The 24932-nt window shown below is 46.5% G+C and overlaps 1 protein-coding gene across 6 annotated transcripts in view; it reads right to left on the bottom strand.

Annotated features, from left to right (window-relative positions):
* Nucleotides 1-449: 449 nt before the first annotated feature.
* The window catches only part of ARMC9 (armadillo repeat containing 9), a 91559-nt gene continuing 67076 nt past the window's right edge, over nucleotides 450-24932 (bottom strand). For all 6 annotated transcript variants that reach the window (XM_028731936.2, XM_028731939.2, XM_028731938.2 and 3 more), the window contains 6 exons: nucleotides 21567-21671; nucleotides 21058-21173; nucleotides 15931-16055; nucleotides 15455-15587; nucleotides 4448-4620; nucleotides 450-1434 (listed from right to left, as the gene is read on the bottom strand). In XM_028731936.2, coding sequence (XP_028587769.2) covers nucleotides 1412-1434; nucleotides 4448-4620; nucleotides 15455-15587; nucleotides 15931-16055; nucleotides 21058-21173; nucleotides 21567-21671 — 675 coding nt within the window. In that variant the 3' untranslated portion in view covers nucleotides 450-1411. The remainder of the gene's footprint in view (nucleotides 1435-4447; nucleotides 4621-15454; nucleotides 15588-15930; nucleotides 16056-21057; nucleotides 21174-21566; nucleotides 21672-24932) is intronic.

The raw sequence follows: 24932 nt of genomic DNA, 5'->3' as shown, positions 1-24932 counted from the left end.
CGGGTAGGAATTGTAGTTGGGGAAGGCTGCCCTATAGTTTCATGCAAGATCATTCCAAACAGTCTCTGGTTTTGATTTAGGGGTAGAGACTAATAATAGGTTAAAGTATAGCTCTGTTGTGGCAGATATTTCTATTAGACCAGGTCCTCCCATGTGATGCAGCTGCACATGTCTTTTAATGAACTGAACATACTGAAAGATTATGAGGGCTTGGGGAGGGCGAGAGAAGTTTGTGTGCGTGAACTTAATAGTGTTTGGCTTATTTTTTGGTTGCTATTTTGTTAATAGCTTTCCAGATTATAAATGCCTTTTTGATTTGTTTATCATACAACATGACACATGCTGTAACTGCGATGCTTAACTTATTTTTTACAGCGGGGGGGTGGGGGAGTATTTGATCCCCTGCTAAATTTGCCCATTTGCCCTCTAACAAAGAAATGACCAGTCCATAATTTCAATGGTAGGTTTATTGTAGCTGCGAGAGACAGAATAACAACAGGAAAACCCCCAGAAACCCAGAAGACAAAAGTCAGAGATTGATGTGCATTATAATGAGTGAAATAAGTATTTGATCCCTTTGCAAAAGGTGACTTAGTACTTGGTGGCAAAACCCTTGTTGGCAATTACAGAGGTCAGGCGTTTCTTGTTAGGTGGCCACCAGGTTTGCACACATCTCGGGAGGTAGTTTGTCCCACTCCTCTTTGCAGATCCTCTCTAAGTCAGTAAGATTTCGAGGCTGACTTAGCAGGGGATCAAATACTTTCCCCCCTCACTGCAGTTGCTGTTTTGCTAATGGTGTTTTATGGATAGTAATGGCTTCGCCGATTTGTTAATGGTATTCTATGATGTGCGCTGTGATGTTCTTTATGTTTTTGTCATTTATTGTTTGTAAGCTGGCATTCGTTTGAATGGAAAGCAATAAACCCAAATAAAATCATGAGAAAGGCTGAAGGTGGATCTGCGTCACAGGCAGACGGACGGAAAGAAAGCTATGAGGGCAGGAGGCTGGGTAAATGCACGAACGACGTAAGACTGCAGGGTCTCCACCAAGGATGCAAACAGGAGCAGACCAGCTACTTGCTGTAAGCTCAAGTCCCTCAGGACAACGGGGTGGGCTTCCAGTCTGTGTCTTTTGGCAAAAAGCAAGGGACTCCTGGACTGTGCATTTGTGCCTGGAAGCAGCGATGTCCAAGGAATAAAATGTTCCTCCAGGCAGAATCCTTCGGCCAAGTTAAGGTGCATCCCATCAGATAGCGGCTGAATCTCAGCGCATCCATGGCCCTTGTGCTAATAATCTCCCCCTTGGCTCCGCCGGCTGCTGCAGAAGCGAGGATCCCTGTTACAGGAAGCTGGTCGAGTCTGTCCTTAAGCGCTCGCTCAGACAGGTGATTCCTGAGGAAAGGATCTGTCCTCACTTCCTGGAAGACTGGCTGCCTGCAGAGGAGAGAGAGGGAGGGAGGGAAGCTATCAGCTAAAGCAGAATTCAGGACTCAGCGCCTCAGCATTGGGGGTGAGGCTGTGCCCACAATGGCCACGTCCTCTAGGGGAGTCTGTGGTGCCAGAGGAAGTGGACCGTTTACTGTAAGAGTCACAGTCACTTTGTTATTTACCTATTACACGTTACTGCTTCCTCATTCATGGCTTAGTCTCTTCACCAGCTAAGGACATCCTGGATGCTCAAAGGGAAGGGCTGCATACTTAAGAACACATCTTTGCCCATCACTATGGCAAAATCTCTGGGAGCAGCAGGGTTGCAAGCTGCTTCCCAAGTTTGCCTCTGGGCATGTGATCCTCAACAGCAGCAGCCGAGTCCTGAGGTTGGGGAAGGGTCCCGCTGCTTCTTTGCCCTTCCTCCAGTTCATAGCCCCCCCGCCCCCACCCTGCCTGGCTCCTTGCTGTCTCAAGACTGGGACCTCCCCCCTCCCCAAAAACAAATTCGCCCCTTTGCATTGTTTGCTAAGTTTCCTGCCTTCAAAATGGGGCTGTGCCCCCTTCAATTTGAGAATTAATCAATGTCCGTGAAGCCTTCAGCAGATGAAGGATGACTACAGGAGCCGCTTATTTTTTAAAACCAGGCAAAAATTTGGAGTAAGGCTCTGCAGCCTCTTATAGTTGTTTTATCTGCGAGTCTTTTAGTTCTTATGCTCTTACAGCTGTTTTAACTGCGTGTCTTTGTTGGTTTTTAGCTCTTATCTGTTTTAATTATTAGTTTTTTATCTATCCATTATCTGTGTTTAATCTTGTATTTTATTCGGATGTTTTATGCCTGTTTCCTTGTCCTCATTTGCCCTAACAATTATCGGTCAAAAATCCCAACTGCTATTTTATCTATATGCTTTTCTTAATCCTGATCTGTGACCGTAATAAAGTTCATTCATTCATTCATTGGAGTAAGGCTGCCTTCAAAGAAGAAGAAGAGGAGGAGGAGGAGTTTGGATTTGATATCCCGCTTTATCACTACCCGAAGGAGTCTCAAAGTGGCTAACATTCTCCTTTCCCTTCCTCCCCCACAACAAACACTCTGTGAGGTGAGTGGGGCTGAGAGACTTCAGAGAAGTGTGACTGGCCCAAGGTCACCCAGCAGCTGCATGTGGAGGAGCGGAGACGCAAACCCGGTTCCCCAGATTACGAGTCCACCGCTCTGAACCACTACATCACACAAAGCCCCATGAGATCCCTGGGCCACTTCCACCTGATCCAATTTGTATCCTGGAGCGAAATTTCCCTCTTTAGGGCTAGCAAGCCAAAAAGGTTTGAGGAAACTGCGCTCAGGCCTTTCTCTTTTGACCAGCACAAGACTTGCTTAGTCCGGTAAGAAATCTTACTGCTTAAAATGTATGGAAGGGTTAGAAATGTGTTATCTTTAAGACAATGGAGATGGTGGCCCAAACTGGGAAGGGCAACCACAAAAACCAAGTCATGCCACTAACAGGCAAAGGAAAGGGGAAGGAAGAAACTCCAGCTGCTATCAGAAAACATTTCTTGTAAGCCTCAGAGCTTTTTAAAAAAGCTATAACGATGTGGGTTTGCATTATGAGAGTGCCACAAACTCTCAAGTTGACACTGTATGGAGGACTGGGGCTTCCTATTCCACTCATGTGCCCAGAAGTTCAGTTCCACTTTCCCTGGAAAGCGGGGAGCACGGGGGGCTTCAGGGACCGCTTTCTTGGCCAGTCTGCCCTTTCCGCATTTCAGTCACGCTTCCTATTCAGCGTGACAATGAGCCAGCGGCAGGAGCGAAGCAGGAAGAGCAGGAGGACTCGTGTGCGTGATCGCAGAGCCCTCTTGATCCAGGCTGGACAGAGCTCCTATCGCAGGAAACAGAATGCAGAGGCAACAGGAGTAAACAGAGGATGGGGGGCGGGGGCGGGGGGCTGCAGGGAGGCAGCAAGGAATGCTTGACAGAGCGTGAGGCCAGAAGAAAAAAGCATCGAACCTGCCTGGAAAGCAGATCCTCGTTCCTAGCACCAGCTGTGCTAACCTTCTCATTTCGTGGACATGACGAGGATGAGAACACTAAAAAAAATCCACCCCCTTTCCCGTCCTTCCGTCTGCTGCATGGCGAAGGAAGGTGCCGGCTGCCATTCAAGTTGCGAACTTGGGCCCCAGGCTATGGGTGCTCAATGGTGCCGCTAAATGGTGCCCGCGACGTAACATGATGTCATGATGTCACGTTGTGTAGGCATGCCGCAGCAGCGCTTCTGAGGCTGTGTGGTGTAAAGCCAGTGTGGTGTAGTGGTTCAGAGCGGTGGACTCGTAATCTGGTGAACCGGGTTCACTTCCCCGCTCCTCCACATGCAGCTGCTGGGTGACCTTGGGCCAGTCACACTTCTCTGAAGTCTCTCAGCCCCACTCACCTCACAGAGTGTTTGTTGTGGGGGAGGAAGGGAAAGGAGATTGTGAGCCGCTTTGAGACTCCTTCGGGTAGTGATAAAGCGGGATATCAAATCCAAACTCTTCTTCTTCTTCTATGCGGGTCCCTGGAGGTCACGTCCAAGGCCTCGCCAGACGTCGTATCGAACATCGCCTCGGGCCTCCAACGCAGCTTCCGGTACCAAACTGGAAGTTGTGTCTGAGCCCCCACAATTTTTTTGTGTGGGTGCCCAGGCACCCAGGGCCCCTAGGGTTGGCACTGGTGCAGCTATCGCCAAAGCCCCTGAGAGGAGCTATCCCAGGGAAGCATGCACACTTCTCCAACACAATCCTTTTCTTAACCCGTCTGGCTGTGTGCCATCAAGCAATGAAGTATTATTTATCTGTTATCCACCCTAATACCTCAGAGCAGGTTACAGTAGCAAAGCACAGCATTAAAAACAATTTACCATAACAACCATAAAAAGAAGGTGAGTCCCCAAAACATACACTTCCCTCAGGTGGCAAGATACAGGGTCAAAGATGTTTCCTGGAAGCAGCCCAGACCATGCAATAAGGCAAATTTTGCTCTTACTCTGCCTGCTCCTTGATGAGGATCCAGAAGAGCCGGGGCGACTGGTTTGCTGGGGCCCAGACTGGGAGAACTGGGGAGCGATGGTTGGGATTTTGCCCCTTCCAGGCCTGGCACTCGGGAAGTCCGGGGAGCAAGGGAGCCTGGGTTTGCTGGGGAGGCCAGGAAGGAAGTCGCTGCAAGAGGGAGAAATGGAATTAAAAAACAGGGGACAGAGCAGCCTTTGCGACTAGGAGGAAGATGGGATATTAATCTTCTGAATTAATGAAGTCAACTGAGCACCACAAGACAACACAGAAGTTTGCAAGGAGTCTGGAATTCTGCAACAAATGACCCTAAATCCTACAACATTTTGAAAATATATTGGATTAGCATCAATTGACATGGCAGACTTTCTTCTGGCTGGCATCAGCCTTGTAACGAAATTGTTAAGTACCTGTTAAACAACTGACACGTTGGGAAGGAACAGCATTCATACCATTTATTCAGGCAGTCGTCTCACATAAATTCCTCCTCAAAATTCTCATTTCCCATTAAATACTTTAGCTTAACCTTCCTCAGTCTGACCCTACAGTAGCTGCCTAAGTAAACAGCCACTGAAGTGGATGCACATTCTCCACCTTCCTCTGGGGCTGTCCAGTGCTAGTTTGTAACCTCCTCAGGGCAGGGACCTGTCCTCTTGCACTATGTAAAGCAGTAGATGCATCATATAACAGCAGGTGTTGTTAATAGCTATGGAGAAGCTGCAGAAAGGAAGCCTGGGTCTTCCATTTGTCTCAGGGCTGAGTCCCAGAACTTCCTTTTACAAGGAAGGAGGAAGAGGCGGCTGCATCAGGCCCATGTCCCATCTAGTCCTTCCTCCTGTTCTCACAGTGGCCAATCAGATTCCTGTGGGAAACCGGAAAGCAGGATCCGACCACAAGGGCCCTCTGCCCACCTCCTGTGGTTTCCAGCAACTGGGATTCAGAAACATGGCTGCCTCCAAATGTGGCCATCAGGGCCAGTAGCCATTGATAGCCCTCTCTTACACGAATTTGTCTAATTCTGTTTTAAAGTCATCCCGGTTGGTCACCATCAATGCTTCCTGCAGAAGCGAGTTCCACAGTTTAGTTTAACTGCTGGGAAAAGCTCAGAGTCAGGCTGGGTTTACATGCAGCCTCAGGCCATGTGAAAACTTGCCTCTGGGCATGGACAAAGTGAACACACACACACACACACACACACACACACACACACACACACACACAATACTGCCTGTCTGCGACTTGGGGCTTAGGAAAAACCGATTTTGAAAATAAAACCCCAAGGTGGTTGTCACCGATGGAAGCGAAGGCTCAGAAAAAGCTCAATATGGAGGCCAAATGGCCGAAATATTGGGAAATTTTGGAACAAGAGGGAGATAAATTGAAATTTCAGAGCTTTGAAAAACTAAAAAATAAAGTGCGAGATTGGCTTCATTATTATCAAATAATGGAGGCATTCAATGTGGATAAGAAAATTGGCTTCCAGGTGGAAAAATCAAAATTGGAAACAGAACTGTTAGATCCCAAAACTAAGACTTTGTCAAGAATGTATAACTTGCTGTTGAAATGGAATACTCAGGATGAAATGGTGAAATCTGCTATAATTAAGTGGGCTCAAGATGTTGGACATAACATTATGATGGCTGACTGGGAACAGTTATGGACCACGGGTATGAAGTTTACGGCATGTAATGCCTTAAGAGAGAATATTATGAAAATGATATACAGGTGGTACATGACACCAGTCAAGCTTGCAAAAATCTATCACTTGCCCAATAGTAAGTGTTGGAAATGTAAAGAAACTGAAGGTACATTCTTTCACCTTTGGTGGACGTGCCCAAGAATTAAGGCTTTCTGGGAGATGATATATAACGAAATGAAAAAGGTATTTAAATATACCTTCCTGAAGAAACCAGAGGCCTTTCTCCTGGGCATGGTCGGCCAATTGGTGCCAAAGAAGGATAGAACTTTCTTTATGTATGCTACAACAGCAGCGAGAATACTTATTGCAAAGTATTGGAAGACACAAGATTTACCCACACTGGAAGAATGGCAGATGAAGGTGATGGACTACATGGAACTGGCGGAGATGACCGGCAGAGAAATATTGTAAAATTAATGAATGTTAGAATGATGTTGGAATGAAGTTAAGTGGTTTTAGCAGCAATGTTATTAAGGTTTATGTAAAAATGGATTGTTAATAGATGGGAACTCGAAGTAATAATATACTAAGATTAAGGATTAAGATAAGAACAAAAAGGGAAAGGATTTGCTGAATTAATTAACTGATCTGGGATGCAAAAAAGGGAGGTGTGAGGAGGTCCAGGAAACAAGTGAACGAAAGACAAGATATGGAAAGACTGATTTGTTTTTAATTGTTATTCTACTTTTTCTGTTTTTTGTATTTTATTTCTTCTTTTTTATTTTTGTTTGTTGTGTATTGTAATTTTGTTTGAAACTTTAATAATTTTTTTTAATTTTTTTTAAGGAAAAACCGATTTCTGGGCAAAGGAAGTGCTCGTGCCTTTCCTCCCCTCTTCTTGGTTTATTTGGTTTTTTAAAACTAAGCACAGAACACTCCGTTGTTAAGCGGTTCTCTGGCTGCCTTAACAGCGGCCCCTTTAACTACGAACCAATGCTGAAAAACAACTTCAACGGTTTGCAGGGGATTCCAAATTTTGAGATTCATAGTTAATGTTAAGTACAGACCCTGTGTTTCATATCGATTTCTCAATTTGTGGGGTGCTGAAAAACGCAGGGGTTTCGCTGCAAAAAAAACCAACTGCAAAACTTTGGCACAGGTTAATTTTCCTCTTAATAGCCAGGCGGTTGTGGCCCGACAGGCAAGGAGCAACTCAGGTGCGGGAAAGGAGTAAAAAGTGATAGATTCCTGAGATGTCTCAGTTATAGAGAAGTAATTAAAATGGGACCTCAAAGGGTCTCTCACAAACAGGCCAACACAGATGCCCCATCAAAGAAAGTCACTGTGAGGGGAAGGGGGGGGTGTTTGAAAAAAGCAGGACTCTTTCCTCTTGAAAGGAATGTGGATGAGTTTGCAGAGCTTCCTCCACAGCCACCTGCCAGAGAGGTGGCCATAAGAGTTAACAACCTCCCAGCTTCTCCATTTCCTCAAATTGCTCCCATTGTTTGAGACTTTGCTTTTGCAAACTGTTGCCATTGATGGCTCAGGCCTGCTAATAAGGCAGTAAAAACTCTCTTTGAACTGCCTTTCGGCCGCCCTGTTTGCTTGCTTCTTTTTACAGCCCTCTCTGCTATCTTTTCGGAAGATCTTGCCAACCCCCTTTCCAGTCCAGCAGGAAGCCCCTGGTCAAAAATAATAAATAATAAAAATACAGAGATCATTATCTGGTAGAATCTCATAGTTAGAAATTGAACTCAGAAGGGTCCAGAACCAAATGGAGCGGATTCTAAACGTTTCATTTAGCAAAACAGGCTGTAATGGCTTGTGGGCCATTTCTAAACACATGATCCCCCTCCCCGCAACTTTCATGATGCTCGCTTCTTGTGCAATGATCTATTGGTATCTGACAGGTATTATCGATGACATCTGGAATGTATACAGACATGGACACTTGCTAAAGAACTGACGGTTCCTATTTAAATTTCAGTTTGAGATGAGATAGGCCTTTTGCCCAACCCGTGGGAGCATCAGCCATGGAGCAGCCTTAGTAAATCTAAATTCCCTGGTTCTATATTTTGGGAATTGCCTCTAGCAGCTTGGGTGGGGGCAGTTGCTGGTGGAAATGGCACAAGGGGGAAAGGGTTTCAAGCCAGCCAGCCAGCCAGCTCGTTCTGCCCCCAGCCCCAGTTCCATTCAGGGGCCTTCGTGGTTTCTTTTAAGCTCAGAGAACAACCTGTTCAGACATCCTGAGTCACGTCTGGTCTGGCCAAAACGTACTCCATCAGAGAGCCCTTGTGGCAATCCCCTCTCTCCTTTCTTCAAACTCACAAAGTAGAGGGAGAATACAGGGGGCTGTCTTATTTATTTATTACACCTTTCCTCCAAGGAGCTCATGACGCTGTACATTGTTCTCCCTTTCCTCCATTTTACCCTCACAACCCTGCAAGGTCGATTAGGCGGAGAGAGAAGGAGCCATTTGCCTAAGGTCACCCAAAGAGCTTCACAGCCGGGCAGGGATTTGAACCCTGGTCTCCCCCAGGGGCTAGTCTGACACTCTGACCACTATCTCTTGGTCTGCCTTGATTAGTGCTGCCTGCTCTGGTCTCCCCCGGCCTGCCTGGTGCCCTCCAACGGCAGGTGCCAGGTGTTGAATCTTTGAGCCTTACACAAGGAATGCATGTGACATACGCTCAGTGGAATTTGCCTTCAGGGAAAACAGTTTTTATTGGGGATACACAAACCAGGGCCTCAAATCACACCCAGATATGAAGCACCTGACAAGGCCATCGCAGCATCTCCCTCGCTCTCCGTATGTGACGCAAGTCAGCATTAACCAACCGCAACATCATGACCCAACCACAACCGGAGGGCAAATCAGTCGAACTGGTGGTGGGAATGAGCAGGGCTTCCGCGATATGACGACGGCTAGGTGCTACTGTGGCAGGAAGAAGAAAGGCGGGCATGTGAGACATCTGCCACAGAGACATAAATCTTTATCTGCTGGCTCTCTGTGTTCTCTCGCTTTCTTGGGAGAAACCAGCTTGAAGGCACGCAAGCGGCTGAAAAGAAATGCTGCTCCGGTGACTCATAAGCCACAAATAGTTGGGGGAGAGAATAAAAGGCAAGTAGAACAATGTTCTCTCACCTTCCCACCCACGCCAGGAAACGTTTAGTTATCTTTCTAATATTACAACCAGGGAATCATTCAGGTATAGCATGGCATATACGGGGGGGACGGACGCACCACTACTTAGCTGGGATCCAAATGCAGCGTACCAGAGAATCACATAGCATGCCAGGGACCCAAGAACCTCAGGGCTGTATTCAACTAACTTTTGCTCAGAGTAGACCCTCTGGAATTAATGGCCAGGAGTAACTAAGTTCCATTAATCTCAGCAGGTCTACAGTGAGTAAAAGTTTGTTGAACGATCAGCTTCATTTCTATGAAAGTGTAAGCAGGTAATCCTCATGGATCCACAGAAAAAAAACATCTAAAGATGTAGAGACGTCACCTTGCCAACAAAGGTCCGTATAGTTAAAGCTATGGTTTTCCCAGTAGTGATGTATGGAAGTGAGAGCTGGACCATCAAGAAGGCTGATCGCCGGAGAATTGATGCTTTTGAATTATGGTGCTGGAGGAGACTCTTGAGAGTCCCATGGACTGCAAGAAGATCAAACGCATCCATTCTGAAGGAAATCAGCCCTGAGTGCTCACTGGAAGGACAGATCGTGAAGCTGAGGCTCCAGTACTTTGGCCACCTCATGAGAAGAGAAGACTCCCTGGAAAAGACCCTGATGTTGGGAAAGATGGAGGGCACAAGGAGAAGGGGACAACAGAGGACGAGATGGTTGGATAGTTTTTTCGAGGTTACCAGCATGAGTTTGACCAAACTGCGGGAGGTAGTGGAGGACAGAGGTGCCTGGCATGCTCTGGTCCAGGGGGTCACGAAGAGTCGGACATGACTAAACGACTAAACAACAACAACAACAACAAAGATGCACTAGCACATAAAAGCTTAAGAGAACACCTACCATCTCTGGTCATGAGGCACAGTGGGATCAAGCAGTCCATATCTATCTATCTATCTATCTATCTATCTATCTATCTATCTATCTATCTATTATCTGAACTCATCTACAGGTGACTGTGGGACAAAGGCAAGCCACTCAGGTATCTTACTGTCTTGGGAGAGAGTGTTCTTCAAGGATTTCCCTATCCAAGTAACCCTGCACAAATAGTTCATTGTTCTTACGGTTTCTCCAGATCACTTTCTTCCCTGCTCAAGAACCCGTGCGGCTGTTAACTCCGCTGTCGTGCAAGACTGAAAACTATGTGCCCAGCGCGGAGCTTCCTTTATGGGAGCTACCACGTTTTCAGAGCATCCACACACTGTCTTGCCATTCCCTCCCTTAACCACTGTGAGTATCTGCGTGGGCTGCGGCTGCACAAAAGGGCATCAGTGGATGGGAACACAGGCTGTGCCTGAAGAGGAACCCAGCGGGAGCCCTGCTGAAACTGCTTGGAAACTGCCAAAAATGAAGAGTGAAAGGTAAGTAAAATAAATAAACCCCCTCTTCACCAGAACCCAGGGGCCAAATGCAGCTCTCCAGGCCTCTCTGTCTGGGCACCCACCTCAGTGGCCCTGATCCGTGCCCTCTTTCAAGTGCTTTTGGTCAGCTGGAATGTATCCTTGAACTGCATTGTGGTTTAAAATGCCTGGAGAACAGAGGGGTGTTTGTGCAAAAACCTGAGTTTGGGCTGGAATGCAGCCTACAGAGCAAAGGCGATAACTGCCCCCGTTGCCCCCACCTGCTTGTTGTCTCTGTCCCTACACACCATTTGCATGCGGCCCCTGGAAAGTTGCCCACAAGGGAATGTGGCCCTTGGCTCCTCAACCCTGATCTAGCCCAATGCCTTGCTTCTTTTTTCAGCCAGTGCTTCTAAGAATCTTATAAGTAGGCATCACAAGGGTGATGGCCGTCCCGTGGGGTTCTGACTCCAGCAGGTGGGACTCGGGAGTTAGACTGCGATTAAACATGGAGGTTCCATTTCTCTACCATGGCTAACACCTGCTGATGATAGACTTCCTCAATAAGTTTTTATTAAGGTTTTCCATTAAAAACACCAAACATATCCATATACATATCACAAAATTTGTCTTATTTGGACCTCCCACAACTTCTCTGACAATCTTTCGTAGTTCAAATCTTATCTTCACATTCCTTTGTTTCAATATTCCCATTGTATTATATATTTCTATTCTTATTTACCTACTGGTCATATTTCCTTATATTTTCACAAAGCTTCTTTAAAACCCACTAGCGTTGTTCCCTCCTCACATGTGTTTTCCAAATATTCCGTAAATTTTCCCCAGTCTTCAAAAAATCTATGGTCTTTTTGATATCTGATTTTTCCAGTTAATTTGTCCAGTTCTGCGTAGTCTGTTAATTTTGACCTCCATTCTTCTAAATTCGGAACCTCTTCTTGTTTCCACCTTTGAGCTAACAATGTCCTTGCTGCGGTGATTGCATACTGGAATAGTTTCCTGTCTCTCCTACTTATATCCATTCTTGTTATCCCCAGCAGAAAGGTTTCTGGTTTCTTAACGAAACTGTATTTTAGCATTTTCTTTAGCTCAATATGTATCATCTCCCAGAACCCCCTTACTTTCCTGCAATCCCACCACATATGCATAAATGTTCCTTCTTTCTCCCTGCATCTCCAACACTTATTAGAAATTTTGTACATTTTTGCTAATTTTGCTGGTGTCATATACCACCTGTATACCATCTTCATTGTATTTTCTTTTAATGTAACACATGCCGTAAACTTCAGATTTTCATTCCAAATTTTTTGCCAGTCATCCAAATCTATATTGTAACCTAGGTCTTTGGCCCACTGAATCATAACTACTTTTACTTCCTCGTCCATTGTATGCCATTCCAATAAAATTTTGTACATTTTCGAGATTATTTTACAGTCATTATTCACAATTTCTGATTGGAATTTTGAATCTTTTTCTTTATAGCCTTTTTCTTTCTCTTCCTTTTTAAATATTTCATTTATTTGTCGGTAATGTAACCAATCATAGACATGTTCCTTTACTTGTTCATATGGTTTTAACCTCCACTTTCCCCCTTCCTTCACCACCAAATCTGCATAGGTAATCCAATCACTTCTCATATTAGTTTTCTTAACGCCTATGACTTCTAGTGGGGATAACCAATGTGGAACCCCGGTTTCCAGTATGTTTTTGTATCTGTCCCATACTTCCAGTAACGATTTACGAAAGATATGGTTTCCAAATGATTTATAACCTTCCTTCTTTTCTTTCCAAAGATGCGCGTGCCATCCAAACCTAGTATCGAATCCTTCCATGATGATAGACTTCCTCAAGGAAGGGACCATGGATCTATCTAGTTCAGCATTCTGTTTGCAACAGCAGCCAGCCAGGCGGCCTCCAAGAAGCTTGCAAACCGGGAATGAAGACACACACGAACACACAGACCTCTCTTTGTTCCTGATGCAGTTTATCTGCACCATTTCAAGACAACAGCTGTTTAACAGAAGAGGCCTAACTTCAGGGAAGTCAATTCCCACCCCAACCTCCTCTCCGGGCAACACTTGGACACCCTGACACTTTTATTGCCCTCCTAAAGTGAATGTCATGCTTTAGGAGAGGCAACCAGAACTATACACATGCAGGTTGGATTTACGTGGCACCTTCCAAAACACATTCGCCCCCTTGCAAAAAGGGGGTGGGGGACCTTCTCCCCCCTCCACCACTGCTGAGGGCTGCTTGCCCTTTGGGGACCCTCCCTTAACACCAGGCATAATTACTGTCCCAAAAATAACAATAAAAAAATGAACACCAGATTATTGCCTCTGCTCTGCTTCCACAGCTGGAAGCAGCGAGAGAGAATGTGCTCTTGTGCTCAGATCCTGCTTGCAAATTTCCCGCAGGCACCTGGTTGGCCACTGTGAGAACAGGATGCTGGGCTAGATGGGCCGTTGGCCTGATCCAGCCGGCTCTTCTTACGTTCTTAGTCTTCCACTTCGAAAGGGGGAAACACACATTGTGCAATGGAATGATTAACTGCGGCTACAGATTTTTGCCTTTGGGCTGCAAAACACAGGCTTCTGTTTCTTTAGCGCAGAAGTCCAGACTGCCTGCTTCGAGATGCTGGTTCCTGCAGCCAGGACGAGTCAAGAACATCTGCGGTTACAGCCCCAGAACTGGGAGACGTCTGGAAGACTTATGAGCAAGTGAATCTATCTTACACCAAATCATTTGGGCCATTAATATCATGATTCTTTATGAGAGTTGGCTTGCTTTTGGTACACTGCAGCTCCTACAAGTTTTAAATCACGTTTTGCAACTAAAGGCTCTGTAAACACACAGAAAAAGATATGGGTGAAATAACACCTTGGCCAACTTGGACGGCTTTAAAAGATTTTAGACAAATTTATGGAGCAAAAAGCTGCCAACAGCTACTAGCCACCGCCGCTATGTTCATAGAATCATAGAGTTGGAATAGACCACAAGGGCCATCGAGTCCAACCCCCTGCCAAGCAGGAAACACCATCAGAGCACTCCTGACATATGGTTGTCAAGCCTCTGCTTAAAGACCTCCAAAGAAGGAGACTCCACCACACTCCTTGGCAGCAAATTCCACTGTCGAACAGCTCTTACTGTCAGGAAGTTCTTCCTAATGTTTAGGTGGAATCTTCTTTCTTGTAGTTTCGATCCATTGCTCCGTGTCCGCTTCTCTGGAGCAGCAGAAAACAACCTTTTCCCCTCCTCTATATGACATCCTTTTATATATTTGAACATGGCTATCATATCACCCCTTAACCTCCTCTTCTCCAGGCTAAACATGCCCAGCTCCCTTAGCCGTTCCTCATAAGGCATCGTTTCCAGGCCTTTGACCATTTTGGTTGCTCTCCTCTGGACACGTTCCAGTTTGTCAGTGTCCTTCTTGAACTGTGGTGCCCAGAACTGGACACACTACTCCAGGTGAGGTCTGACCAGAGCAGAATGTTCTACCTTCCTTGCCAGAGGAGGTATGACTCTGAATACCGATCACTGGGAATCACAGGCAGGAAGAGTCCTGTCGCACTCGGGTCCAGGCTTGTGGGCTTCCCTTAGGCATCTGACTAGCCCCTGCGAGAACAGAATGCTGGACCAGCCGAGAGCCCTGCTGACGTCCATGGCACTGATTCACACCCGTGAAATGTCACTTCTGCCCATTTGCCTCGGAACTTCCCCATTTGCAAGAAACACATTCAAAGAAAAACGCTATGAATTATTATTTGGCCCCGAAGGCTAATTGCAATTGATGGACAAAAGCTACAGTGGAATGTGAACATTTAGAGGAACAGACAACCTCAGAAAGTGGTGGACTCCCCTTCTTTGGAGTTTTCTAAACAGATGTTAGATGGCCACCTGTTAGGGATTCTTTACCTGTGATTCCCGCATTTAAGGGGTTACTCTATTCCAAACTTAAAAATGGAAAGCGTAATGCTGGTGGTCAACAAAAGAGGGTTAAAGACTCTCTCAAGGCAAATCTAAAAAAAATGTAGTATAAACACTGACAACTGGGAAACACTGGCCTGCGAGCGCTCCAGCTGGAGAACAGCCTTGACCAAAGGTGTTGTGGGTTTTGAAGATGCAAGGGAGAAACGTGCTAAGAGGAAGGCACGCTTGGCAAACCCTCACCGTGATCAACTCCCGCCCGGAAACCAATGTCCCCACTGTGGAAGGACGTGTGAATCCAGAATTGGCCTCCACAGTCACTTACAGACTCAATGTTAAAACCATGTTCATGGAAGACAATATTACTTGGCTATGAGTGATCGCCAAAGAAAAATAAAGAAGAAATAGGGGGGTGAACCTTGGGGTCCCTTCTGACTTTATGATTCTGCAATTCTATGATAAACACGCTACAGTGGTACCTCGCAAGACGAATGCCTCGCAAGACAGAAAACTCGCTAGACGAAAGGGTTTTTGGTTTTTTGAGTTGCTTCGCAAGACGATTTTCCCTATGGGCTTGCTTCGCAAGACGGAAACGTCTTGCAAGTTTGTTTCCTTTTTCTTAACACCGTTAATACAGTTGCGACTTGACTTCGAGGAGCAACTCATAGAACGCGGTGTGGTAGCCTTTTTTGAGGTTTTTGAAGACTTTGGTGATTTTTGAAGCTTTTCCAAAACTTTTCCGAAACCGTGCTTCGCAAGACGAAGAAAATCGCAAGACGACAAAACTCACGGAACGAATTAATTTCGTCTTGCGAGGCACCACTGTACTTAAGAATTTGCAGGCCACTCTTTCAATAGACTTACATACCTGTCTGACAGTCGGTCTACGCTGTCCTGGGCAACACTGAAGGACTGGAGAGTCAGGATCTCAGCAGCCGATGGGGGTGAACCAACCATTCCAAGACGCCCCAGGGACCCCTCAGAGGTTTCAGTTTCAACTGCTGTTTTAGAAAAGAAAGGCTTCAAGATTTGGGAGGTGGTGCTTTTTCTGCCAAATGTTTGGGCCCACATCTCGCGTCCCGTGCCCCGCCTGCTGGTCCACCCATCTTTCAAACCCTCTTGTGGCAATAACGTTCCCCCAACCTGATGCCCTGCGGTGGGTTTGGACTACAACTCCCATCATGCTGGCTGGTGCTGATGGGAGCTGTAGTCCAAAAATCTAGATGACACCAGATTGGGGGAGTGCTAGCAGCGTAATATCTAGACCAGAGCAGCATGTTCACTGATATGCCTCGGAATGGCCGACTTCAACCTAAAATTCGCGGACTTCCATCCAATTCTTACACGATGAAGAGAAGCAGAGCTCGGAATGGCTGGGTCTCTTGCCGCTGCGGGTGGGGGGACGGGAGTTCTGCTCAGACTGGAGATGGCTCTCCCTGCTACAGGAAGAAAGGGCATCATTTTCTGGCCTGGCAAGGAAAACGGAAAGTCAAAGAACGGTGAATGCTTGTAACTGAAAACTATTATCGTGCAAGAATTCTTGCCTCCTGCATTTCCTGTAATAGAGAGGCATTTTGCATCGCAAGCTGGCTTGCCAGCACCAAAGCAGCCTTGCGGTGCAGTTTTCCCCTTGTTTACCAAAATCAGGACTTTTTTGCGGAGGAGAACTCTGGGATTATGTACGCAGCTCCTTAGCAAAGCTGGGCAAAAGCCTCCTCTCAACTCATTCCACTGTGTCAGATCAAGATTTCCATTTCCGTTTGATTCTGTCCCTTTTATAGTAAGCTGAATGCCTGCACCTGCCTTATAGGAAGTCTTCCATTGGCCCATTAGCTCATTACGGTCTTCTCCAGGCTTCCCTGATCTGGTGGCTCCCTCCCATAGGTTTGCGGACTGCAGCTCCAAACATCCCTGACCATTGGTCATGCTGGCTGGGCTAATGGGAACTGTAGTCCAACCATACGCCCAGAGATCTGCACTGGTTGCCAATTTGCTACTGGGCCAAGTTCAAGGTGCTGCTATTAGTATACAAAACCTTCATCAAGTTGGGACCAGTTTACCTGCAAGATTGTCTTACCCCACATACGTCCCCCTGGCCACTTCAATGGAAGGAACTAGCACTGTTTTAGGTGCCACACAATACCCGTTCCGCCTTTGTAAGAAATCTTTAGTGTGGCAGCACCTACGCTCTGGGACTTCCTGCCTACTGACCCCAGGCAGACACATTCCCTGTACTCTTTTGGGTGCCTGCTAAAAACAGTGTTGTTTATAGACAAAAGTCTGCACAGAAATGAAGAATGTGAATGTATGTTTCAGTCTGTTTTTAGTAGATTGTTGACTTTATCTTTTGATTATTTAAAAGTTGTTTTTATGTATTTATTTTATAAGTAAAATAAATTGATAGAGTGGCTGGGGAAACCCAGCCAGATGGGCGGGGTATAAATAATAAATAATAATAATTATTATTTATTGAATTTATATACCGCCCTATACCCAGACATCTCAGGGCGGTTCACAGAATAAAATCAAAATATAAAACCACAGAATACATAACCAAAATAAAAAAGCAACCCACTCGTAAACCACTTTGATGGTGGGGTTGTTGTTTTTTTTGATGTTTTGTTTTTTGTACAAAAATCAACCAGTGTATAAATTTCAGGAAATAAATACGTTTCTGTCCTTGGTATGCCTTTTCCCCCCCTTCTCAGTTTGATTCCCTGCCACCATATTTGTATAAATTAACTATCCCAAAATACAGACGTGCCTTCACACTGGCCAGATTGGATGTGATGCCCTCTGCCGTACTTGAGGGAAGATACCAAAAGATTCCAACTGAGAAACGACTCTGCCCCTGTGGAGATGGCAATCTGGAAACAGCGGCTCATGTTCTCCTGTCCTGTCCCCTTTATAAGATCTGAGGAATGAGATCATCACCCCACTCTTACTTACCATCCCAGGCCGCCCATCTGCGGCCACATTGTTCTTTCTTTTATCAGATCAAAATGATCAGACAACAGCAAAGGTTGCTAGGTTTATCGAGGGTGCAATGAGATTAAGGGCCACTATCTGAACGATAATCTTGGTCATTTGATTGCCCTTTTTACCCAATGTTGTCTTTTTAATTGTATATATTGCTTGTTTTATGTTGCTATGGCCGTTGGCTAATGCGAATAAAGTTTATCTATCTATCTATCTATCTATCTATCTATCTATCTATCTATCTATCTATCTATCTATCTACGTTTCTGGATGGCACCAGACTGGGGAAGGCTGAACTCCATTTTGATGGGTAACAGCTCTGTTATTTGGATAGGAATCTTCCAGCACCAATATTTCAGAGGTGTGGGAAACTGACCATGGGTCCTTCCGCACCCAAATCATATGATCTACTCCTGAGCTACAGTCTCTGGGCTGCCAGTTCAAATCCCTGAGGGTGACAGTGAAGAAAGCACAGTACTTGTGTTGTTGTTTTTTGTTGTTTTTTGAGATGTCCACATTTGGTTGCTGCTATTTATATGCACTTGCACTTAGAACTTTGCTTTTACCACGCTATTAAAATGCGACTGAGAAATCAATGTAAATGGCAGAGATGCCGCATTCTGATGACAGGGCCTGATCCAGCAAATGGCAAGGGCTTTCCTCAAATCCAGCTGAGAAAGAAATCACGATTCCCCCTGGTCTGGAGAACGCCAAATTAAATTGCCAGGTCTGAAATGTGCCTTGCAGGAAGTGGCAGGTGAAATCTGAGGCTCCCACGAGTGGCACCTGGGGCTGGTGCCCACATGACGCATCAAAAGGCCTGTGCAAGGGATTATCGCACTGCTTGTGATGTTATCTACGGATGCAGCAGCTGCGGCAGAGGTGGTACACTACAGCCACTCCATCCGTCTGGCTTGGAGCAGCTGCTATTTGGCTATTCCTGCTCCAGGACTTCACAAAGTTGGTCCAAGGCATTTTGCAGCCTGTGGCAGCAGTGGCGTAGCGTGGGTTGTCAGCACCCGGGGCAAGGCAAGTAATTTGCGCCCCCTAACCCGTGGATTTGCGCCCCCTAACCTGTGGATTTGCCCTAACCCCAGATGTTGCGCCCGGTGCGGCCGGCCCCCCCTGCACCCCCCACGCTACGCCACTGTGTGGCAGAGCAGCAAATGCTCCCTGCCCGTCTCTTCCCAGACATAATAATTTAATAAGTTCTTTTTTAAAATCAAGGTGCATAGTACCCGACAGTAGCAACCCTCATTTACCTACTTTCTTTTTCTTTGCTCCATTCAAACCACCACCGCCCGCACCTCCCTGTCATCGTTCTTCTCTTGGACTACTGCAATGCGCTCTACGTGGGGCTACCTTTGAAGGTGACCCGGAAACTGCAATTAATCCAGAATGCGGCAGCTAGACTGGTGACTGGGAGTGGCTACCGAGACCATATAACACCGGTCCTGAGAGATCTGCATTGGCTCCCAGTACGTTTCCGAGCACAATTCAACGTGCTGAGGCTGATGGGAGCTGGAGCCCAATGACTTAAGCATGGGCACAGGTTGCTACCTTAGGCTATTATTTACCATTTCCCAGTTTGCGTGTGACATGGCGTGCTCCAAGGGAGCCTGTCTCTGGCATAGAATATTACATCATCATCATCATCATTATTATTATTACTACTACTACTACAGCAACCTTTAGTTAGCTGGAGCCTTCCAGTTGTTTTAGACTCCCAGCAGCCAGCTCAATGGTTAGGGATGACCAGAGTGGTACTCCTGCAATATCTGGAGGGCACCAGGTTGGGAAAGGCTACATTACGGTACTGTGCTGGGGGAAATGCTTTCATCATCAATTCGTTTCCCAACGCCTGGGTCTGAGAGTGCTTTGCATCTCATCTCTCTCCCACCCTGAGTTTTCACAGTCTTGTGAGTGAAAATTGAGAGGGGAGAGAAAAAGGAGCAAAGAGGGGTAATTTCATGGCACTTATCCAGCGCATTGTTTAAATCTAACCACTTCCCTATTTCCACGCTGGCTGTTTCTGTTGCTAAGTTCTGTTAGGTCTTGCAAATGGTGACAGCGGGGGGGGGGGGGGGGAGCAGGCAGAAAAGAAAGAGAAGCGGCAGAGAGTTTTTGAAAGCTATTACCTCTCTGCAGTGGTTGTGTGCTGTTCAAAAAGTAAAGGGAGGGAGCGACAGCAGGTGGAAAGCTTTAGATCTCACTATATTTTTAGAAGCATAATCCACCATATTGTAATAAGGAGGACTTCTCATTTTATCGTACCCGAAAACACCTAGAAAACGAAGAAAGCCCCACCTGCTAGGAAGGGCAATGAAAAGCCTGCTATTTTGCAAATGCCTCTTCTTCACATTTATGCAGTTTAAAAGCTTCCTGCCACGCACGCTGAGACGAAACACCAACCGTGGCTGGAAATGTCACAAGAAAACCAGCAAGGGCGCTTAAAAAACCAAGCAGACGACAGCCATTCCTGCAAACCAGGCCGCTCTTCCCAACGGTTCTGGCTGGCTCCCATGCTGGCTCCCTAATTTGGGTAATAATGCAAGAAGGGCTGTTGAGCCTGAGAAACAAAACCGGCTCCTTTGAACAACTTTGTTCGTATTGGTCAGATTTAGCTGCAATTCCTGCACTGCAAGGGATTGAACCAGCTGACCCTTTGGGTCTGTTCCAGCTCTACAATTCTATGCTTCTGAGATGACGATGAGGATACCATATCACATTTTTGAGCGTCCAAAGCTTATCTGCATCATCTTGCCAGCCTTACAACACCTCTCTGTGCTTTTGCCCTCTGCACTCTTCCTGCTTCCTCCTGACCTTTACGCATTGTCTCCAAGTGTTTCTTTTGGATGGAGGTTCTGCCTCTTTCTCCATACAGATTTGTACAAACATTGACACAGCATGGATGTGAACCTGTGGCCTTTCAGATGCTGCTAGGTGACAACGGCAGGAGAGAGACGCTAACATATGGCTAGGAACACAGGGCAGGCGGGGAGAGGCCTTGTGATTTCCCCTGCTCCTTTCCCTGAGTCACTGGCTCTTAAGAGTTGTAGCTTGAGGAAGCAGCTCCAGGGAGGGCGTAGGAGGGCCTAGCTAGCCCAAGGTCTTTATAGGAACATGCACAGCAAAGATGGAGGTCGACACCAAAGGCAGGGCTTTGCCTATTCCACTCTGTTTCAAAAAATCTGCATCTAGAAACAGTCTAAATATTACAGCAAAAAACTTGCAAATTGTGCCTGCATAACTTCACCTGGATTTACTATGTTTTTGCTAGTTATGGGGAGATGCAAGGAGCTACCGCACCCCGACGAAGGGCATGTGTTGCTCTAAGTGAAAACTCCTTTTAAAAAACAAAGCAAGGGCAACGTCCTGTCTAATGCTGTTTTATTTCGTCAGAATCTTTCCATCAATCTGAATCGCATTTTCTTTGTACCAAGGTCAAAAGCAAAAGGCCTCCCAGCTTTTGGCTTGTTTGCCCAGACTTACGTTGGGTAGGCAGCCCTGTGATGGCCGGGTGTCACAGGTCTCTGGAGGGGCTCGTCAATGCTTTGCGGGATGCTGGGGATCGGCTTCTTCTTCGCTTTCGGTGTGTTGGTCATGATCTGAAATGAGGAGGAGAGATTAGCTGCACTAAGCAGAGACCTCAGGAGGGGGACGCATCCTGAGTCCATGCTAGTGGTTGTCCAAAGGCCAGGTGCAGTGGGAGGAAGAAGAGGGTCAAGTCTTGTCCCGCCTCCCCAGCCTCCCCCAACACATGGAGGCAACGTTCTAAGGCTTATTAGGCAAATCAGAGCCTTTTTTTAAAGAAAAAAAAGAAGGCAATGTTCTAAGGCTTATTAGGCTATTGCTACTAAAATCTGAACTATGTCTTCAGGTTGGGTAAAAGAGAGGTAAGGATGTTCAGTTTATCATTTTTCTCTTTTTGATACATAACTCAAAATACAAATTTTGGGTGAGTATATTACCCAACACTTGTCTCCAAAGCCACTACTTACCCCCAAGTATTCCGTGGTCAGGAGCTTCTCGCCCGACAACTCCCCCTGTTGAGGCTGCAACACTTCGTCTTTGTCCAGGTCGGCCTCCATGCTGTTGTGGTCTTCCTGCCAGGACATGAGAGCAGAGAGTCAGGGACCCCCAAGAGCCGGGACAGTTCTCCGGTCACGGGAATAAACCATGTGACAGGCAAAGCCAATGAGATGCAGTGCATGGCTCCCAACACCGTGCAGTGTCTTCATCAGGCAAAAGCTGCTCAGCAATTACGGCAGACACAAAATTACAGCTGTCAGCTGAGAGTCGGGCAAGGTGTCATCGTGGTTCTGTTCCTACCTAGAGGGTCATCTCCAGAGCACAGAAGCAGGTAGCCACTCTTCAGTCCACAACAGTTAAGTTATGGTGTTCCATAGGGTTTCATTCTGTCCCCAGTGCTATCCACCAAGTCACTGAAGACAGCCATTAGGAGATCTGAGGCAAAGAGCCATCAGCTAACTGATGGGACCCAGCTCTGTTTCTCCGTATTGTCTGAGTTGGGAGATGCTGTGCGGGTTTTGGACTGGTGTCTGATCAGGATCAATAAAGTGAAACTGGATCCGAAGAAGGTGGAGGCTCTGTGGAGAGGTGGTCCCCTTGTCCGGGGCGTTGGAGAAGTTGCCTGTTTGGGGCAGGGCTGAGCTCACTCTGAAGGAGCAAGTGCATGGTCTGGGGTGCTCCTAGCCCCTATGCCACACTGGTTCTCTGAAGTTACCGGAAGCAGCATGGAAGCAGCCATGGAAGTAGAGGCAACCATGCCGCCCAGACAAAAGCGTTTGGGAACCACTGATTTGCAGGGTGTTCCCCTTGCCAGCCACCTTGCATTGAGCTGACACAACCCCTGCAAATCAGTGGTTCCCAAACGCTTTTGGTCCACCACCCCTTTGGTTCCATAAACACACCTCCAGTACCCCCTACCCTATAAAAAGCATTATTCAGAATACAGTGGTACCTCTGGATGCGAACGGGATCCGTTCCGGATTCCATTCCATTACTTCTGGGTTGCCGCGGAACGTAACCTGAAAACACTCAACCTAAAGCATATTTAACCCGACATATGACTGTAGCAGTTTGCATGACCCACTAAGGAAGCTTATGACTTAATAAAATTCAGTAACAATTGCACATTCGTTTAAAATCCAATTAGAATTGGATCTAGTGATACAAGTTTTTCAATGTCTGATAGTCATTGACACCTTCAGAGGTCCCCTGCTGCTCGCTTGTCTCTTAGCACCCCTCTAGGTGATCCCACACCCCCAGGGGGCAATGTGACCCCTTTGGGAACCACCGCTGTAAATGATCAAGGCAGCCGCAGACTTTTGAGTATGGCATGCTTGGATTTTACTGTGCCTTTTACACGAATTGCCCAAATCCATGCTGAAAGGAAGCAGAAAGCAATAAAACTGTAGTGTCATCTCCAGAGTAACAAAGGCCAGAAGAAATAAACCCAGAACACTGGTATCACTGTTCACTGGGAGTAAACCGTCGCTGATGCAAGGAGGGGGGCTGAAATCTGCCCTTTGGGCTGCAGAGGCCAAACTCTGTATAGGCTTCCAAAATAGGGGCTGTTTGCAAAGGTGAGCTTTGCAGGAAATAGGAACAGGAGATCCATACAAGGGAAACCGGCCAAACAAATCCCCACTGAAGCTAACTCAATTCCGCTGCAGCTCTGACAAAATGTTCTTTCTAAACAGTTAAATGAAATTAGCCAAATAAATTGCCACCAGAGTTTGCAGGCTATTTGTACAATGAAGGCATTGAGCAGACATGCAAAGCCCATGATTTTCATTCCCTGATTTACACCAAATACTACACAGCATCCTTGTGAGTCTCCCTCGGTGCAGGGGGTGGGAGGAATTAAACTCACCAACTGCTGCAGCGATTAAAACAAATGGGCAGGATTAACGAGCCCCAGGAGTGGAAGCCCTGCACAGGGACTCCCACTTGAGCAAAGGGGCTCTTCCCAGCGTTGTGCCCCAAAATTGGCTCAGCGGAGGAAAGGAGATCATTCTGTCTGAAAAGCTGAAACGCTTGTGTAGACATCATGGCGTAATGCTGAATTCCACCGATTTTTAAAATTAATAACAATTATTATTTATGTGGTGGCACTTTAGAGAGTTACATAAGCGAAAACCTGGCAGGTCTCTGCCCCAAGAAGCTTACAATTTAAAGTTCAATTGCTGCAGGGAGGGCAAAGATGACACAGACGGAGGGAGGGAGGAGGCAACCATAACCAAGGAAGATCATGTGAAGAAAAAGAAGAAAATTATAACTTAATTCAGGCTATCGGCTCAAATGTGATTTGGAAGATCACGAAAATGTTGTGAGCTCATCCTTCCTTCCTTCCTTCCTTCCTTCCTTCCTTCCTTCCTTCCTTCCTTCCTTCCTTCCTTCCTCTCTCCTGTCTTCTTTCTCCATTTCCTGCTCAGCACCAACCATAGTTTTTCATGAATTCCAAAATGGCACACCATAGATAGCGCTTGCTCTCCAAAGCAGAATCCGAAACAAACCACCTGGCATTTAAGGCGCCGCCTTTCCCACAGGCCTGGGACTTGTCCAGCCTCAGTATCAGAGGCTAAACTCACTGGGGGTGCAGATGGGCTTGTTGCAGGATCCTGGCTCCTCACCCCAAAGGTGAAGCCTGACCTAGCGCTTGGTGCAGGTTCTCCTGGTCTTCCTCTGACGAGGACTCCCCCAGCTGATCCATGCCACTCTGCTGTGTTTTACTGCATTTTAATAATAGAACTTTTTATAGGATATTGTTATTTTAAACTGTTCCAAGGCACCTGTAAGTAGTGAGCAGGCACTAGAAGAAAGGGGTAGAAAATGTTACGTCAATAAGAAATAATCACGGGAACAGAAAGCCTCCTCCTTGGCACAGTTTGGGAGGATGGCATTTTGTTTCCTGGGTTACGGAAAGAATGTGTTGACATAAACTCACACCTTTCTTGACACTGACAAAGGGAGTAGGTTTGTGGTTTCAGGATCCTTCTACATCCTTTAGCTCTTCCTCTTGCGGGCTAAGACCTTGGTAGACACAGGTCTGTCCCTTACACAATTTCACCACCTCACAACAGCAGATTATTCCTTCCTGCATTCTGAAAGGAGAAGGGGTCCAACCGCTTGCCGTGTGTCAACAAACGACTATTTGCTCAAAACCCAGGAACAATATCCTGCAAGAAGCTGGTACCGGTAAGTATCCCTGGTGACATTCAGGAGGTCATGGCCTGCAAACCCATTTTGCAATCCAAGGATTAAACCTGCCCAAGCGGAGGAATAGAATTACAAGAACAGAAAAGGCCTGGCTCTCAACTGGACGGAGAGAACTCGGATTT

Source organism: Podarcis muralis, chromosome 6 (assembly GCF_964188315.1).
Source record: "Podarcis muralis chromosome 6, rPodMur119.hap1.1, whole genome shotgun sequence".
NCBI lineage: Eukaryota > Metazoa > Chordata > Lepidosauria > Squamata > Lacertidae > Podarcis > Podarcis muralis.
This window is presented reverse-complemented; position numbering and strand designations above follow the sequence as displayed.